We start from the raw sequence: 19405 nt of genomic DNA, 5'->3' as shown, positions 1-19405 counted from the left end.
CCGTGATATTTTTAAATTTTCTTTCGAATGTTTTAGTGAGCTTCACCGAAGTGAATTTTAAAGAGGAGTATAGTCTAATACAGTGACTCCTATTAATATTCGGACACTCTTGAAGAAACAATAACTGTTTTAATATTGGACCAAACGATTTGAACCTTTTTGAGAAGTTAGAGCGATTAGTTTACTACAGAATGTGAATAAAAATTTTTTTCAAAAATTCCAATTGGTTGGAAATTTGCATTTTGATCGTTCACCACATAAATAAATGAAGCAAACACGAGGTATCTGTTAGAATACAGCGACACCCATTAATGTTCGGACGCTTAAAAAGACTTTCTTAATTTTGAACAACCTGGATTTGTTTGAGAGTTAGAACAATTAATTTACTACATGATGTGAAAAATAATTTTCAAAAATTGCAAAGTGGTTGGAATTACAGAGAAGATACTGAAAGTTGTTGTTCACAACTGTTTTATGTCGGCATACATTGAAAATTTAAACAATACGTTTTGTAGATCTGTATTAATGAACATATAAGAATCCTTAGATTTGTTGCAGTTATGAAAAACCGTAATTTTTACTATTTTTGAGCGTTAGTAGCTCATTGCAACATTAGCCGATTTTTATGAAACTTCGAAAATACGCATAATTGACACAGATCAACAAAACGAACTTTTTAAACTTTCAAAAGAATTTGTAAAATGCAACTTTTAGTATTTTCTCTACAATTCCTACCAAAAGCAATTTTTGGTAAATGTTTCTTCACATCATGTTGTAAACTAATGGCTCTAACTTCTATAATTAATATTTAGAACGTTATCGTCTTTTCAAGAGTGTCTGAATATTAATGTAGTCACTGTATTCTAGCAGATACTCATGTCCGCTTCATTTATTTGTGCGGTGAACGATCAAAGTGCAAAATCGTTCGACTAATCTGTTGATTATGCGACGCTGCAGTTCCGTTGCTTTTTCGTTTAGATTGCACGACCGGAATTTGAAATCTTTGAGATTGGATTTAATCGACGGATCGAATCGACCGCGTATGAAACGACAATGTAACAGCAGTAGCAAATAGCGTAAACGCTGCTGCGATTAACACATAATTAAAAGAAAGGGTATTAAATAATATTTTTTTATTTGTCTATTTATTCTGTAATTATTTATCCACCGAGCTCTTGGTCTTGCAAATGCTTCTTCTTCAGAAGGAAGTTTTTTACATTTTGTACTTGAACGACTTCGGTGACTGGATGACATGATACAAACATTAAAATCAGTTTTTGGTGTAAATTGCGTGATACTCGGTAATGGAATCAACGTAATAAAATACTGAAAAAATTTCTACTGAAAATGCTGTGCGTAGTTTGTCGGCTTCGTAGTAATTTATAACGCCGCAAGTAACTCGACAATTAAATGAAATAGTCGCGTAACGAATTTGTCGATGCTAGAGGGAAAACATAATGTGTGTGAATAAAAATCGTTATCTTTCTGACAAGAATCGCGATAAGAAGACAATGAAAGCATTGGAAGGAAGGAGATTAGGATCAACAAGGTGCAATGAAACAAGATACACACATTGATGTTAAAGATAGTTGAACGACGATTATTGAATAAAAATAAGTAGTTGTTGAAAGAGTGTGGAAAGAAAAAGAAAAACTACGCAAATGATGAAAGTAGAGACACAGGAATGAGACAATGCAGTTCAATGCAGAAGACAAAAGAATGTGGATGAGAACGTTGCTAGGAAAGGGATTAGAATAAACAAAGCGCAATCAAAGAAGATATTAATGTTTGGGATAGCTGTACGATGAGGATTGAATAAAAACAAGTTATCATTGAGAGAAAATGCCAAAAGAGGAGGAAGAACAATTTACGTAAGAAACGAAAGTAGAGACAATTGATACAATGAGAAGCCGGGAGGAGAACAGAAAATAATCTGGGTAAAAGCGTCGGGGGGAAAGGGATCAGGATAAACAAGGAGCAGCCGAACAAGATATTAATGTTTAAGGTAGCTGCACGATGATATGGATCGCGATAAAACGTAAACACTGAAGCAGGCATACCGTAATAACCAGTGCCTGTAGTTGATGGGTCATTAAACGGCCAATTACGAAGAGAAGCGGCACCTAAACACGACCGAGTGACTCTCGTCTGTGCGTGAATTTTTAACCCTGTTAAGAGAAAGTCCCGGAAGGAATTTCCCCGGGAAATGTTTGAGAAACTCGACGGAAAATGAAGCAGTTACACGACGCGAAAGACCAATCTCCTGGAACGTCATTCCCTTTTTGAGCTTGTCAGATTAGATGAGATCGTGTAATGCACGGTGCACCGGTATGACGTACCTTTCACGGTGAACGATCCGTCCTCTATCCGTCGCGTTGTATCTGTTACACGGAGGGGGTGGGGTGCAGTGGGTGGAGGATGATCCCCACACGTGGTTCTAATAATTTTGTGCGACGTATCGTTTGTTCGATTAAGTGTGAAGTGAAAGAGACCGACGCGTCCTCGGTATCTGGATTTAATTAAGTGTGACGATAAAGTGATAGGAGTTACGGTGTCACTGTGAATCCCGCGGATTCTTTCCACTTCGTGTGTGTACGTGTGTGTGTGTGTGCACGCGCGTGTGTGTAAACCTCTAGATCACTTCCCGGCGGCTGAGTAATATCGAAAATCTCGTCTCATCAAGTATATCCAACCGTAATAGTACCTCGATTATACGAACCGCTCAGGTGACATAATCTCCGGTTAACCCTCGTCTGTTCCTCGCGTCAATTTGACACGTTCTTCGCGTCTTTTGAGAAACTAATGTGTTATCCGTGTTACTTTGTTGTACGCTAGACTTTATTTTCAATTCGTTCGATTTCTTTATTCCATTATCGCAGGCTTTTATTCTCAAAGAGTTTGCAAATTTAGTTATCTTTCTATTTCTACGGTGAAGAAACTAGTGCAGAGTCACCAGATTAAGACCTGTGTTCCCACTCTATGACGCTATTCCCCCACGCTTCCGCCACGGCCCAGTCATGTGACGCGTTCCGTCTCTCTCGTGCATGTATCACAATGTCACGTGACTAATACTGGCAAAGAGAGGGACAAGAGAGGTTTTTCCTCCCAATTTGTGCTCCCTTCCCTCATCAGGCGACTCTGCAGCAGTATGTTAACTCTTTGCACTCCTTTGTCGATTCGACATTAGAAAAAGAAAAATGTAAATAGAACGGGTTTTTATTTATTTATTTTATTTAATCTAAAATTAATATCCTTTATTTAATTGTCTTATTTTTTGGTTAAAAACATTATTTAAAAAACAATATTTAATGTAATTAGTAAACAAAATTGTTTAAAATAAGTAGCAGTCAAGGAACTGTCGTTTGAAGTAATATTTAAATAAAACACTTAAAATAGTAGGGAATTGTTGGCAACAAAATTGAAAAATAATTCGGAGTACAAAGGGTTAATATGACAACAAGGAACAAATTCACCCCTTGTAATACAACATCGAGTCAGCAGATATCATATACATAAGCAGAGTCTATAATCAGACTCGATTATTTATCAGAATGAATTTTCCAGCTCTAATTGTTATCTTTGTAAATAATACGTCAAAATATGAAGAGAAAGATTTTAAATTCACCAAGAATAAACCAAGCGTGATTGCTTTCTGAAAAGTTTTGAACCGTGAATCTTAAGTGGCGTAGCCTTCGTTATTCGAGGGTTAATTGATAAGGAACTAGTAAGTTTTGAGAAAAGGTTACGAAGTTATTAAGATACCAGTTACCCGTAGACATTTAAAAAAAAGCTCCGTTGTAGTTTTGTTCGTAGGCAACTTTCCATCAATTTATTAAGTTTGCTGTCCCCTCGATGCAATCTTAAAGTTGTTTCTGTGTAATGTAATAATTGAGTTTTTAGACTTATAACAACAATCTTAGTCACTTAAAATAATAATGCAAATGTTTTCAATTTAGTGCTCATATAGTTGTTCAGAATTATGACCTTGAATGTATCTGAAGGTCATTGAAATCAGTGAGCACCGCCTCTTCCGAATAATTACCATTTTACCACGTTTTTATTAGCTCGCTTTCTTGTCTCTTTGAAACGTGCAACGAAATTAGATGCTTGATTAAAGATTAAAATGTTTTCCGATAAAACATTTTAATACCACTGTATACGTAACGCAGGTTTATCATTACAGTAAATATTGTACTTCCACATTTTTCGCTGGAATAACAATTTCGAGCCACGTTTATAATTTTATTGTGTAATCCTCGCTGCTGGTTGTGAAATTACAATGCATAATGCATGCATATTAAATCAGTTAATAGCTTAAAATGTTCTAATGTTCAACAACAGTTATTGAAACTGCTGCCATTGGAATATATGAATTAAATTTTAATTAAATTATTTTTAACGCGAGTCTTATTTCAATTTAGGCCAATCTTTTTAATCAATATAGAGTAAACAATGGTTATCCAATCAATTTAAAATAATGGGGAAGCCTTGTGACGCATAACAAAATTATGAACCTCATTTTTTAAATTTTACGACGGTATTATAAAACGTAATACGCGTTAACAGGCGTTCGCGTGATTCCTTTGTACAAATTAATTTTTTTAACTAGTCATTGCTTCAACCCGGGACTTTATCGGTTATTCATCGAAATTAATTTTCTGATTAGTCACCACTTCGCTATCGAAGGTTCAAGCAGGTCGAGGGTGAAATGTGCTTCGTCAATACTTTTTCATAACGGCGACAAAACTTTGTAACGGAGAATATGATTCGACATAACCTTACACGCTTATTCACTTCAAAACCCTGAAACGAATCTGCAGATTTCCAGAGTATGTTGTTCCTTTATTCGCATGATACATTGCTATTCTACAATAAATCTCTGAAGGCTTATCTATCATGGCTCTGCTTATAATGCAGGTTACAATTTTGTATCAGGCTTCACGTAAAAACTATTATTCAAACTTTTTCAACTAGCTGTCTCATATAAATTTTTTTCTGTTTGTAGCTTCTTTCATTAATATTCTCCATAATGCATGCCGTATAAATGATTGAATAATTTTTGTAAAAGTAAAGTAAAAAAAGTAAAGAAGGTTCTTCACACAAAGTACTGAATATTAAACAAATTCTAAACAAAAATTCTTTTTACACATTCCATTTGTTAAACTGTTTTGATAATTTACATGTATCTAGATAAATTCAACGTACATACGCGACGTGCATACAAAAAGTTTCATTTATTAGGTGTGCAAATAAGTTCCTTCTGAACCATCTGAAAGAGCATTCTTTTAGTTTACTCTAAGAGTTTCCAGTTCTATGCAACCATTTCAAGCAATATGGCGTGCGAGAAGCATCATTTGCGTTACTTGGAGAACGCCGTATCTTACAGAACATGCAAAAAGTGGTGCCAAAGATTTAAAGCCGGAAATTTTAATTTGGAAAACGACGATCGTTCAGGTGCACCGAGAAAGTTTGATGACGGTGAGTTAGAGGGATTGCTCAACGAAAATCCGACCCAGATGCAAGAAGAATTGGCAGAAAGATTGGTAGTCGCCAGACAAGATTTTATTACATTTTATGTACGTAAAATGTAATAAAATCTTGAATTTGGAGAAAAGGAAAAAACTTATTTGCACACCTAATATCTACTAGATAAAAATGAACAAACTAGTTGAGTGTTGTATCGTTTAATCCGTGACTGTAACGTCATCAGGAATCATCCTGTGTAATGTAAAACGTATCTACTCTAAATTTTGCATAACCACGGTTCCATCGTCAAAGCAGCACATCATCGTTCGCTATATACAGCACAGGTTACCAGGGGTTGCAATCTGAACGGGGTGAGGACGTCCCTGCGTCGATCCTTGCAACGCGTTATGCAAACATCCCGCGTTGTTCTTCAAAGCCAAGAACGTTGCGACATATACTCGTGCCCAGGAACTTCGACCCCGGAGTTACGATTGCTTAGTTGGCAGGAAACTGCCACGTAACCGTCAAATTAGTACCTCGATGAAAGACCATTTTCCCGGTGATAGAAGCACCAGCAATTTCCCCTTCGAATAGACTTCCCATCGTTTCGCCCATTTGCTACCGGAGAAATTCCCACAACGGTTAATAGGTCTGTAGTCTTTTTTTCCACCCCTCTCCACCCTCCGAGTGTTATCGATGATGTTGACGCAGCGCAAATATTGTTTCCCTACGTTTCCCTTTGTGACGCCACCCAAACAGATTAGAAGCTTTTATTTAACTTTCGATGCAGGGATAGCCGATCCTCTGCAGTGATTAAGTGGAAACGAATTTCTTGAAGCGCTTTCGTTGTTGATAGAACAGTTCTCCGATAATCGAACAGATTTCATTGATAGGTGGAAGATCGATACGTAGCATTAACCTCTTCGAGGATGCTGAGGCGTGTACACTATTGTACAAAAGTAGCCGGCCACTTAGGGGGAGTTCCCCTAGTGTCGGGGGCTTAAGGATTTTCTAAAATAAATAAGAAAAAATAATGTTCTAGTCTTTTTATTCTACGTTATTTATAAGTTAACAATATTAGAAGTCCGATCACAGGAACAAAATAATCAACGTTATAATAATAGTTAACTTACATACACGTTAAATTTTGGTATATGATTTTGAGAGATCGTTAAGGGAGTAGTCTCGTTTTCAGATTTCAGATATTTTTACGTTTACAAGGCGTAATTTGCGTTATTCGGAAGCATAAAGCTCCGCATGTAGCTGTTTTCATATAGCTGTGACAGCTACATGCTGCCGAATAATGCAAATTACGCCTCGTTAACGTAAAAATAGGACTTTTGACGGCGACTGCGGCCTAGATTGATCTTTCATCTAGCCCTTTTACTACTGAAAACCTCCATCTTTGCATTATCGAGAAATGAGAAGGCGCATCCCGCATCCTTGCAATCCCGGAAACGAGTCTACCCCCTTAGGTGGTACCTAGTATCGGACACAGTAAAATTTACTAACCTAATTCAGAACAGTTTCAGTATAATTTACAATGATAACAAATATTTAGTCCGGTCTTCTCCGTTGCTTGTCAAACACACTACGCAGAGAGTCTCCTCGTTTAGGTTTATCTCTGTTGGTGTTCAAACTTATTTCCTCAGTTGTTATTCGTGTTGTTTAGATGTATCTTTTACCCAGTGAAACCAAATTGCTTTTGATGACGAAATTTATATTTGCAATTACCAATGTAAACGGATAATTGAATAACTGTAGTAGTTATTTAGTACTTACAAAGTCCTGTGTTTACATAACGAAGCTTATAGACTAATAGAAAATGGTGTTCTTTTAACTATTTCACTATTTTCTCTGTAATTAAGCAACAACAATATTATTTAACACCTTAAAACATTTGTATACCATTATGAAGCAGTGAAATTAACTTCCACACACTGTGTTCTTCTGGATAAATTTCCCGATATCAGATACGTATCCTCTGTACAATCATTTTAATTGTTTGCTCGGTATATTCTTTACATGCAGTCCAGTAATTCACATGCGAAACTGTCCGACCGTTCGCTTATCGACTTCTCTAACATGTAAATACAGAATTTTAACGAATAAATTGGGAACTGTTCAAATTTGTGGAAAGTTGTTGAAAATTCGCACGGTACGCGTGCTTTCGGCTACCAATGGGTAATATATTCATGTAACCTGTAATAATATACGATACGTTCTCTATGACTCACTATTTCCGGTCATAACACATTTGGTGCTATTTATCCTTTATCGATCTAAAATTACATCTACATATCATGCAGCGTATACCAATTTCAAAATAAAGGACCCGGTAGCTCGAATGGTACAATCGATGTGAAAATGAACTGAAAAGGTGCAATCAAACATTTTTGTAAGGACCTCAATGTATGAAAAAGTTTAGAATTATAAATGTAGAGTATACAATTTTTCTGCTTGTCATTATTTAGTAAAACGAAATCTGCTGCATTGAGTTGTCGAACAAGTACAGTAAAGCCTTGATCTAAGAAAACGGAAACCGTTGGATCTCGGAAAACGAATATCCCCTCCACTGCTAGGGCATTTTCTTAGATCAAGACTTCACTGTATGTATAAGCAGATGGCAAGTCTCTATGCAATTATACACTAAACATCCGATTATCAAAAAATTGCCTATATTTAAACTGTAATTATTTCGTAAACATTCATTTGACATCACATTACTCTGACGGCACAAATGTACTTGTTACTTGGTAGAAGAATTTTTATAAAAATTCTGCTGTGAATTAAATATGTTGACATTTTAAATTCACACGCACACTTTATTTTACTCATATTTTACTTAACCTGTTAACCGGAACAGACGTGTTAACTCGTTATTCGTGTTCGCTGTCGTCCTTCAGTGATTTTTAATCGTTGCCTTAATTCAACAACTCCACTCCTTTATTACTAGACCGTGGATTTTCATGCAAAATCAAAATTGTGTACTTTAATTCCTACAGCAGTCACGCAGATATTTATTCGTATTTTTAATCGTCTCTACAAGCTCGAATTATTTTTAAATCCGTTAAATGTTTTCACTGTTTTGTATTTGGTTTATCGATTCTTGACAAATGTATATAAAATTCAAAATCTATTCTTTATCATGTGTAACATGATCTGCTACATTATGTAAGCGTTCAGAATTGAACGGTCCCCCTATTGACACATCTGAGAATATTTCTGCAAGTATTTATGGATTAATACGGCCAGGAATATTTATATTCGGCGCATGAATTATTCATAGAAGTGTCATGAATCTGAGACAAGACCAATAGAATTAAAATGAGGTGAAAATAGGCGAATCCGACAGCGAACGTAATTATTTCTCATTCTCAGCGACAAATAGAATTACTATTCCGAGGTGAAACGGAACTGACATTTCTTGAACCGTTTTCCAGCTACATTAAAAATTATCAAATTTTATTCACTAAATTTGAATTGATATCTAGGTCGACTTTAAATTTTTAACCGTCGATAGCATATTTATATTTCCATGGGCTGTGGCTTTCTTTTAACGCTAAAATCGAGTCCAATTCAAATATTTATTTGCAGTTTATTAACCAGTCTTTCGTGATCCCAATGACGGGCATAAAAAAATTTATTAGTCCCCAGACATCTCATTATTATTTACGAGAACGACACAATATATGGGGCACATAAAAGAACAGGACGTTATTTCCAACTGCTAAGAACATTCACAATTACATTCAAGCTCGAATATAGTGGAATGGCTTTTTCAAGATCAATAATAAGTTTTAAGTACATTGTGGTGTTCTCCAAAATAGAAGAAATTTTAAGAGGTACAGTAAAGGCCTTGATCTAAGAAAAAACGTCAATTAAACCGCTAAGTACAGTTAGTTGCAATTTAAATAGAACATTTTTGTTTTGTGTAAAGATTAAAGATTCGCTATCTATTTATAACCCATAGTACGTCCTCTAACTGCTTGAATAAATTGCTTGAATATTGCTTGAATATTTTCTCTAACTGCTTTACTAAACAATTTCCTCTAACTGCTTTACTAAATAACTATTCCAGTTATTAAATCATCCATTTACACTGGTAACTGTAATAGGAACTTCGTTTAGTTCCATATTGAGGCACGATAATTATCAAATAACTACCAGATTATGGATTATCAGAAATCTGATACTTCGTTGCAGGCACTATACAACAGTACTTGTGAAAATGATTATACACTTACCATATTGGAGGTTACTTCTAACTTAAACACCTAAACAAACTTCAGCAGGTGTCTAATATTAGCAGTCTTTTATTAGGCTACTTTACTTTACATCTTTAATAGGAAAAAGTTGCTCAGAATTATGAATTCTACAAGATATTTGAGTATCGTCAAAATGGTGAGGTGTACCCTTTTCTGCATAATTATATATGTTCATTAATATGTCCTAAGAGAGTGATTGTTGCTCCTCTTTCAATTTGTTCATGTAAAATTAGACATCACAATTATTCCTCCTTTCTTAAGGTGGTATCTCAAAGGGTAGTCGCGAATAAACTGTTTTTCCATCCCTTAGTAACTGACTTAAAATTCTTATGAATTAAAATTATGTGGGTAATTATACAGAAAAGGGTACACCTCCGCAGTTTATTCTTTAGGGTGGTTTTTGTAAGTATAATCTTATTTTCCGTAGTAGTAGCCTTTGTAGATCTGAAATAAATGAAAATCGTACTAAATTCTGTCGTATTGTATTTCCTAGAATTTTTTGAAAATTTTCAAAAGTCATAATTGCATGAAGATCCACAGTCTAGTGATCAGTTTTAAAAAGAAGGAATAATTGTGATGTCTACCAGCTATTTTCTTCGTAAATGCATAAAAATCCGCAGTCTGGTAATCAGTTCTCGAATTAGTGAAAGAGTCGTTGCTGCTTCAGCAGCAACGCCCGCGTTAACAGCCTAAATCTAGAGGATTAGAGTTTCTTCTGTTTGGTGTTCGTTGAATGTTGCGAGGATCGACGGACTAGTTGTCTAAATCCCGCTCATACCCATCCCCGGGATAGACAGTAATCGCATCTTGGGTCAATCTTAAACTGGCGAGTTATACGCGTGACTCTCCGTGCATTCTGTAGTCCCTAGGACTTGGCTGGCGCACCTGCTAGGCGCCGATGCTATATCTCTGGAACTTCGAACTCGGTATCGCGTGGTCGACAGGGATAGAAAGAGGTAATTACACCTCGTTCCTGCAGAATTGTACGAATACATACACAAGCCGCTTAAGACACCTTAACTATCCCAGGATTTGTACCCGGGCGTCCTCTAACTGTCGAGATTCGTTGAAGCACTCTGTCCGGTCTATCTCAATCACCGGGTGCGCGTTCCCTGTTATACCCACGTCCAGCAACTATCATTTCATCCTGCGGATAGAAATTCACCAGTAACGAAATACGTTGAATTCCATTACTCCCCGACAGAGTAATTCCGAACCGAAGACGCGACATAGGGACACGTACACCGTGTGGTTTGTTTGACGCAGTATCGTTGGTTACGGTAAAAACCGTGCTTCATACAATGTCCTACCGCTAAAACGTGATTCTATAAAATTTCAAATCTTCGCCCCTTCGTGTAATGGCAATACGGGGTTAAAAAGTTTAAACTTTATTAATGCATGGATAATCGGCCTCTATGTCAATGTTTATTTGTTTTGTCTGCGAACTTCAGATCTTCGCCCCTTCGTTTAATCTTCGTGTCAATAACCTAACCGGGTACCTAGGTACCCTCTTTTAATTTCTTTCCAAAACTTCTTTAATATGTTGGGTTAGAAAATTTCGTAATTCTTTTATTGTATCATTATTATTTAGTGACCATTCCTTTTGAACTGTATATCATTGGAAAGCTCTGAATTTTGTGATTAATTTGATGTGGTGGGATCCCACGTGGTGGGATTTTTATTTTTCCCGATGGACACTCCAAGGTGAAATGTAGATCAACTTTCTTTTTTTAAATGAAATATCCTATTCTTGATACTATAGATCGCTAGAGTATCAAATTCTGAGTATAAAAGTGTGGACCTTCATATGTCCTAAACCTAATAGTTAACGACATATTATCCAAAGAAGAAAGAAAATTGTTTCGATAATATTATATCTCGTTAACTATTAGATTTAGGACATATGGAGGTCAATACATTTTTACTCAGAATTCGATAGTCAATCGATTCATGGTACAGAAAGTAGGTCTTTCCACTTAAAAAAATCAAGGTGACCTTCACCTTCCAACTTTCATCTCAAACATTTTTGCCTATAATCAATATTTTCGGAGATATTCGTCTGTAACGCTTTATAATGGTCACCCTGTATATGTATATATATATTTTTAATGAATATTCAATTATAATTTCATACAGTGTAATTTTAATATTATCATAGTATAATAAAGAGTACAGTTAACAAATAACATAAGTAGTAATTCGAAATTTTATTTTAATTCTCAGTCAAACGCTATGGTATACAGAATAACCACGTAAGACCACATCGATGTTTATGTTACGTTACATCACGGCTATGTTTATGTTATGTTTTGCCGCTAGATAAGACGTAGGGTGCGATAACATTTCCTAACAAAAGCATCGAGAAATCTATCTGCATATCTAATTAACGGTTTCAGGTGCGGGAAATGGATTCTAGGATACTTTTCCACTTTGACAAGTACCAGTCAAAATGACTGATATCGATATAACTAGCCATTATACAAAATTATTTTGATTCTGTATAAATAAAACAGAAGTAAAGTACACTATATTACACCTTTAGTTATCGCTGTAAAAGTCATCACATGATTGCGAAAAAAATTGTATCATGAAGTGGGAATTTCAGAATGAAATTCTAAACCCAGTCATTTTGATTGGCGTGGCAGATCTAGTGTTAAATGTCGGACAATAGTTGCGCGGTCACAACCCATCCCAATTCTCAAGTTGTTTGACGCGGATCATCGTGGATTAAAACGTTCAAACGGTCCTGCTCGAAGTTGGGTATCCGTTCTGGGCGTGGAGCGTTATGCACATCAAAAGGAACATCCTTGAAACGAGAAAACCACCTTTAAGCTTCTCTTCCACTAATGATGTTCCCTCGGCACACAGCGCCAATGTTTTTAACAACCTCTGCTGCTTTAACTTTACGATTAAACTAACACAAAAGAGCACGTCGGAAATGTTCCTCTTTCAACTTTCAGTAGTGAGTTAGTGCATATGAGTTTGTTCAAAGTTTAAATAATGTTTTCAATGACTGCACGTTTATACAATTTTGTGTTAAGCGAAATATGTTCCATCATAATTAATACTCACATTACATTTACTGATAAGCAAGCTAGCTACATGATTTCGAGCCACACGTTCATGTATTTAATATGCCATTTTATTGTGTGCTGCATTTAACAATTGAGCAAGTAAACTTCAAATGCACCAACCTCATAATTTTTCACTTCTAACAAAGGCTAACAATAAAATTAAGTCATTCATACTTACGTCCATACATCCCCAGAAAGCAAACATGCTCGAATTTGGACAGTAGGCTGTGCCAGTTGTTACTAGACTTTTACGTTCATGGCAATCGACCTGTTGATCGTGGTACTGTGTTTTAATGAAAGACTGTTGTCCATCGCGCACGAAACGCATATTTGTTTTTCATAAAAATGGAATAAAATCGGAAAATTGCTTTAGAATCTGAATTGTCTCATTTTCTTCTAAACTAGCACACTCCCGAAGGTATTATGGTTTCCAATATATGTCGGTCGGAGTGGATACCCAGATCCAGTAATATTGTCACAGTGTGTATATCTCAGAAAATCTTTGGCAGCCACGTGAAGCTTCGTGCAATAAAGTCTCCCGTATCCGAATACCCTAATATCGGAGCATCCTACTACCCCGACGTTCTATTATCCGATTAGAGTGTCTCTTGGCAGCAGACGCCTTCTTTTATTGCAAGCACGTAGCGTTTACATACAACATATTATATTTCTCTGCCTGCCTACTCTGTCTGTAGATTCCGATCACAGCGGTGTTGTATGAAATTATGCACAGTAATTGTTTCTAAATTATAGCGGCAGATCACTAATTTTAGGGTCCTAGGCTAACACTATTTTGGGACCTACACAATTAACCCAAGTTAACTAAAAAACGGTAGCGCCGAAAAAGTAATCATTAAATTAAATATTGAACATTTACGATCGATAATTGGGATTATTTTAACTAAAAAATTTTGGAATAATTAATTTTTTCTTAAGTGTTTACTTTAAATTGTTTTTATTTTCATAATCGATAATCAAGATTCTACTGTGTTTTAGGATATTTTCGGATAATCGAGATTCTACCTTATTTTTATTAATTTAATATTGCCTTCGATATTAGTGATTAATAGACTGCGGATCTGTATGCATTTATAAAGAAATTAGTTCGGCGAAATTAATGCAGTAATAGATTAGAAAAATTCAAGAATATTGTAATGTCGTTTTTAACGTAACAAAGTCATTAAGGGATGAAATCAATTTTTATTTTATTCCTGCTGCCCACAATTTGTACAGAATATTTTTATATTTCATAAAGATCCACAGTCTAGTGTTTGTTATTTTTATTCTAAATGTATGTTTCTCCCTGCTGTGTTTGTCTTTTCAAATTATAAATTTTTCGTACCCGTATAGCACTCCGGTGGGACATTTAAACAAATTTTTGAAGTCACGCTTCGTTTCATGGAAATCAAATCTGAATATTCATCAGATATGCCTGATATTGAATTAGATTCAGCTGTTTATTATTTAAACATTCAGTTTATGGTTGAAATTTATTTTCACAGAAATGGACTTTTATAAAAATATCATTTGTGTTTTGTTTATATTCCATATCACTTCTCGTTCGATGATACTATAACGAGGCTTATAAAAATGTTTATAGCTATCGCATTATTTAAAAACAATCACAACGAGATAAATATCATTCGATAAAAATATTTTAGAAGTACATTTTTGGGATGCCCTGTATATAAAAAATTATGATGGCAATAAATATTTATTTTAAGACAAATTGGTTCTTGAAACTTTTGTCAGTGCAAAGATTATTTGTGGTATATGAAATAAGCATTTCGTATTTTCATTTACCAAACACTAATTTTAAATTAAGAAGTATATCTGGTTGCTATAAATCCACGTCAAAATGGTGGTCATGATTTGCTGAACAAATTTCAAATAAAAGCAACCTAGTAATCGATAGGGGGAAAATTGATAGGCATAGTTCAACAGTGGCCCAGTTATCGGAAATCTTTGGCACGATACAGTGCAGTGATAAATGGCGTAAGATTAGCACAAAGGACTAGTAATTTCATTTTCTACCACAAAAATACACGGGAAAAACATGTAGTGAATGAAATCCTTTATTCCGTTAGATTTCACATTTTAATTATCAATGTTACTATTATTTTACTCGCGTTTACTTGCCAGTAGTTAATCGAGCTAACTTACTCCATTTAACACAGCAAGTAAGTTTACTCAGAGATCGATTTTTAGTAATTAGTATATTTTTTACATGCCCTGAAGAATCATAGAATTTTTTGAGTTGTAATTTAAAAATATTTGAGATTTTTCCAACTATGTGCCCCCACTTTGGAAAATCTTGGAAAATTACATGTTAACAACCATAACTAAAACAGTAAAAATATAAACTTAGCATTTCATAACTTCTACAAGGAATCGAATTTCAATGTTTAATAATTGATTAGACACCAACATATCTAATAATGCAAACAATATTTTAAATAATGGCACTTATTAAATAATGGTAATAGTTCCAAGTTTTTAAAGAGTTCTCTGCTATGAAAACCTTGCATTTGTGTAAAATAATTACAAAATAAATAGTGAAAAAAACATTTTCTTCAAACGACCACATTTTAATAAAACTCTTATGTTTTCACAATAAGCTTTTAAAAACTCATTCTCATCGGTTTGTTAGTTCTGGTATTATAATTTCATGAGAAATGGGTGACACATTTCCTTACACGTCTGTAAAATCAACAATTTTGAAGATATCGAAAAATCCTTTGAGATTAGTTCATAGGTCACTAAAGGGCCCTTAAAGAAAATTCCTCCGGACGTCCCCGGACGCTCTAAAAAGTAGAACAAATCCGAGGAAAACCGGACCGATGGCAACCCTAGTGATATGCCATCTGTTGCCAACGAGAACTTATTTTTGCACCGCCCTAATAATATACCAGACGGAAAAAGGCAGCTAAACAATAAGTCGGTGTCCTTTCTGTTGCAGATACCAGAAGCGGCGGATCAGCAGGGAAAAGCTTGCCGACGAGCGGGATTTCTGAAACTCTATAAACTAATGGAACACGAAGACTGGACAGGCGAATTAACGATCGATTAATGTGTTCTATGACGCCTGCTTAATAGTCCGTGATCGAACTCTGTGATGCACGCGAACAACTGCACGATTTCCCGCAGAGCTTAATTTAAATGGACAGCCAGGAAGAGTCCATTTGTTCGTTTTAATTCGCGGCCGTGTGTAAGTGATAGACGCGCGCGGGTTTGTGGTGGAAGAGGGAATATACGACAGGGCGAACTGATACAGTGGCGTGTTCTTTTATTTATTTCTTTTTTTCCGTTGGTGTCGTCGAAAGTCTGCGAACAAAGTGGGTTGCGAGCTCCGGTTCGTCAAGGAGCGTCGTTTTACGCGTTGAGAAAGACGAAGGATCCCATTTCCGTTGTACAACGGTGGACGGCGGGAAGGTGTCCGGGGGGATATCCGTGAGCGGAGACGTACGGTAGCCGGCCACGAATTATGAGCAAAGCGAATCTCGATCGACGGACGCAGTGAGAGAGCACGTGAGTCTCGCGTGCGAGGAAGCTGAGGATCCCCGGGAGGCTGGTTCTCAGCGATATTAAAACTCTGGGGGATCGAAATTACGGGCGCCACCGGTAAAACCGTACAAATGGATTCGACGAATCGATAATGCACAATTGTAAATCCTGGCCCGAAGCGAGCCGCGTGTCTGATGAATAATACAATTCCTCCGGTCGCGTTGGATCCTCGCCTCTTCGGTCACCCAGGGAAAAGCTTCAGGATAGAATCGTAGAATCCTTATCGACAGACGCGTCCCTGAACCCTGAACCCTCCTCCCGGTAGACATTATTCGAGCGTGTCCTGACGTGCTCGGTCCTCCGACAACGTTTAAAGAGTTCGGGTGATTACAAGACAGATTCCTACGTTGCTCGCCGAAGATAACCAGCGGTCTCGGAGCAACCCCCGGTCTAGGTGATAGTAATCAGTGTGTCGGGTTCGATTGAATTGCAAAGGCTCGATTAGTTATGGTTTTGGGACGAGGTTTGCGTACGGTGCGAAGATAAACGGGGGAACAGCATGACAGTGATGTGGGTGGATCTGGATCCTCGTTTCACAGTTTACTTCGATCTCTGCGAGTAACTGATAAAGAGGTCGGAACGCGCGACAAGCTCGTTCACGCTCTCGGGAGAAGAAGAATCGTCACCGAGCATTTCTGGAGACCAAGAGAGTGGCAGCATGAGGGAGCATCCGGGAAGATGGCTGTGTGTCGTGCTGTCGCTGATCACATTTCTATCACATCAAACCGGTGAGTTTGCATTCCCTTTCATGATCGCGCTGCCGCGCCACGCCGCGCGCCGGCCGGGTTGTTTGTAGTAAAACGTTACAGCGGCTCCTGGGTGAGCATAAGAATTTACAATGAATGCTCTTCGATTCTACACGGGCTTCACTCGGCTAAGTATACTGGGTGTTCCAGGTAAATTGAATCAGCGTCTCCCCTAGATACACTCCCCTTATTTACCACTGGCACGCATGTCATATATAACAGCGGTTCGACAAAATTCTTGCTCAATATTGATCTCTCTTTCGAGGACACCCTTTAGAATTCTAATTAAAAGAGAATTGAAACTCTTCTAGAATTTATGTAGAATTTAAAACTCGAATTTAACTCCGAAACGGAAGAAATTTAAATTGCAGGAAACTTTACAACTGGAAAGAATGTATTCGTGTGTAAAACTTTGTTTTCACTTCTGTGTGTACTTAACACGTTCGCCATCATTACTCATGTCGTTAACTATTTTCATAGTTACAGTATTCTGTATTGACACTGGAACTGCCAAGCTAATAAAATGTCTGATTCCTTTGTTATTTTACAATTATAATATTATAATTGAAAAGATACCATGTTTGGAAAGTTACTAAGTAAATGTATCTACACATTTATAATCAAACTCTGGCAAAATCTGAATGAACACAGTCTTATTCTATCCACCATTTATAAAAATATTTTATCGAATTAACAATACAAGTAAGTCACTTTTAAAGTTTGGTCGTTCTACAATGGAATGAAATGAACTAACAATGAACAGTCGTAAATTATTTATATAGTAAGTACCGTTTGACATAACTCCTGAACGGTACGTGATAGGGCAAAGATGTGGAGAAACTTTTATCATAATCTTTTATGTAAAATGTCACTGTGACGAAGAAATGTTATATTCATTTTTTCAAGGTTATTTCAGGGTCACTTCATGTTGTCTTGATATGAAGTACAGAAAAAAACAAGTTCAGCATACGTGTTTGAAATAGGTTGCAAAAATGAACAACCTTGCATAAGAAATATTAGAAATATTAAAAGTTCTTCTCTTTTTCCATTTCTTTTAAATACTTACGTGATAATATCGTGATAATAACGTGATACGTAATGTTTACGTGAAAAATGGTGCCACCTCTTGGTGGAAAAAATCCATTAATTATATTTCCAAGTAGAATAATCAAACATTAAAAAGAACGTATTAGTAAAAGTTATTTATGTTTTATATGAGTCAGTGTTGCGGTGGCCACCCTGTAGAAGGGAACTGACAACCCATCGTCGTCCCCGAGGGGTCAAACAATTTTTTGGTGGAGCTTTGATAAGTTATCAAAAATTCTCCTGTACTATGGAAATTAGCTGCGACTCCTTCGGAAAACTAACGTTCGCTCTACATTTAGACTTGGACGGTTTACTTACGGGCTTTCATGCTTCCAGAGAAGTTCGTCCTAACGCTGGGCGTGTCAAATTTATTTCAGGAATTCACAGCATAGCGGGGCATTGACAGATAAGAAACTCCGAGTGCTTTTGCAATAATGGAAAAACAGAGCTATTCCAGCGAGGTGTTCTTGAGAGTGTTTAATCGCTATCGCGTTCTAGTTGATTTCCATACAATGAATGGATTCATGAATAAAGGAGATCCGAAGAGATCTCCATTGAAGGCAGCCTGCCAGCAATTCCAACGAAACGAAACCACTATCGACGTATGGAAGAATTTATAATTCTGACGGTTCAGTTGAACTATATTCAATCGTGGTAGCAATTAATCAGCCGTTTATTTTGAAACTGGCCTTAGTCCATTTTCGAGAAAAATCTATCCAGCAATTTTAATATTTACATTTCTACGTTATCTTTGCATTATGAAGCAAATTGTAACTAATATATTTAAAATCACAAAGATTTTGTAAAAAGGAAATTAGCTGGTTAATAGAATGATACAAATTTTTCTTTTGAAAGTGGCCTAAGTACATTTGTCATTTGTGTGATGTTGAGGTAGTAGTAGCTTTTACCGAATGACAGAGATTTTGGCGTCGTAGAAATGTCATTAAAGAAAATTTTACGATTATATAAAATCATTCCCTTTTCGGTTGTATCACCAGATATCTAACAACCGTACAAAAAACATTTCAGGGCGAGTTAGGAAATTTTACCTCCGTTGTCACAGTTTTTTTTCCACTAGTGAAAATTGAATGAAACCAATTCTACGGCGATGCCTGACGTATTTCCTTCGCGGCATATGTATGTATGTGACGCTACCTAAAACTTCCCAGAATTGGAATGCTCCACGCCACCCAATTGTAGC

The 19405-nt window shown here is 36.4% G+C and overlaps 1 protein-coding gene across 7 annotated transcripts in view; it reads left to right on the top strand.

Moving 5' to 3' along the window:
- The window catches only part of LOC143215610 (opioid-binding protein/cell adhesion molecule homolog), a 553686-nt gene that overhangs the window by 228368 nt on the left and 305913 nt on the right, over window positions 1–19405 (top strand). For all 7 annotated transcript variants that reach the window (XM_076437894.1, XM_076437888.1, XM_076437891.1 and 4 more), the window contains one exon: window positions 15768–17100. In XM_076437894.1, coding sequence (XP_076294009.1) covers window positions 17031–17100 — 70 coding nt within the window. In that variant the 5' untranslated portion in view covers window positions 15768–17030. The remainder of the gene's footprint in view (window positions 1–15767; window positions 17101–19405) is intronic.

Source organism: Lasioglossum baleicum, chromosome 14 (genome assembly GCF_051020765.1).
Source record: "Lasioglossum baleicum chromosome 14, iyLasBale1, whole genome shotgun sequence".
Lineage (NCBI taxonomy): Eukaryota > Metazoa > Arthropoda > Insecta > Hymenoptera > Halictidae > Lasioglossum > Lasioglossum baleicum.
This window is presented reverse-complemented; position numbering and strand designations above follow the sequence as displayed.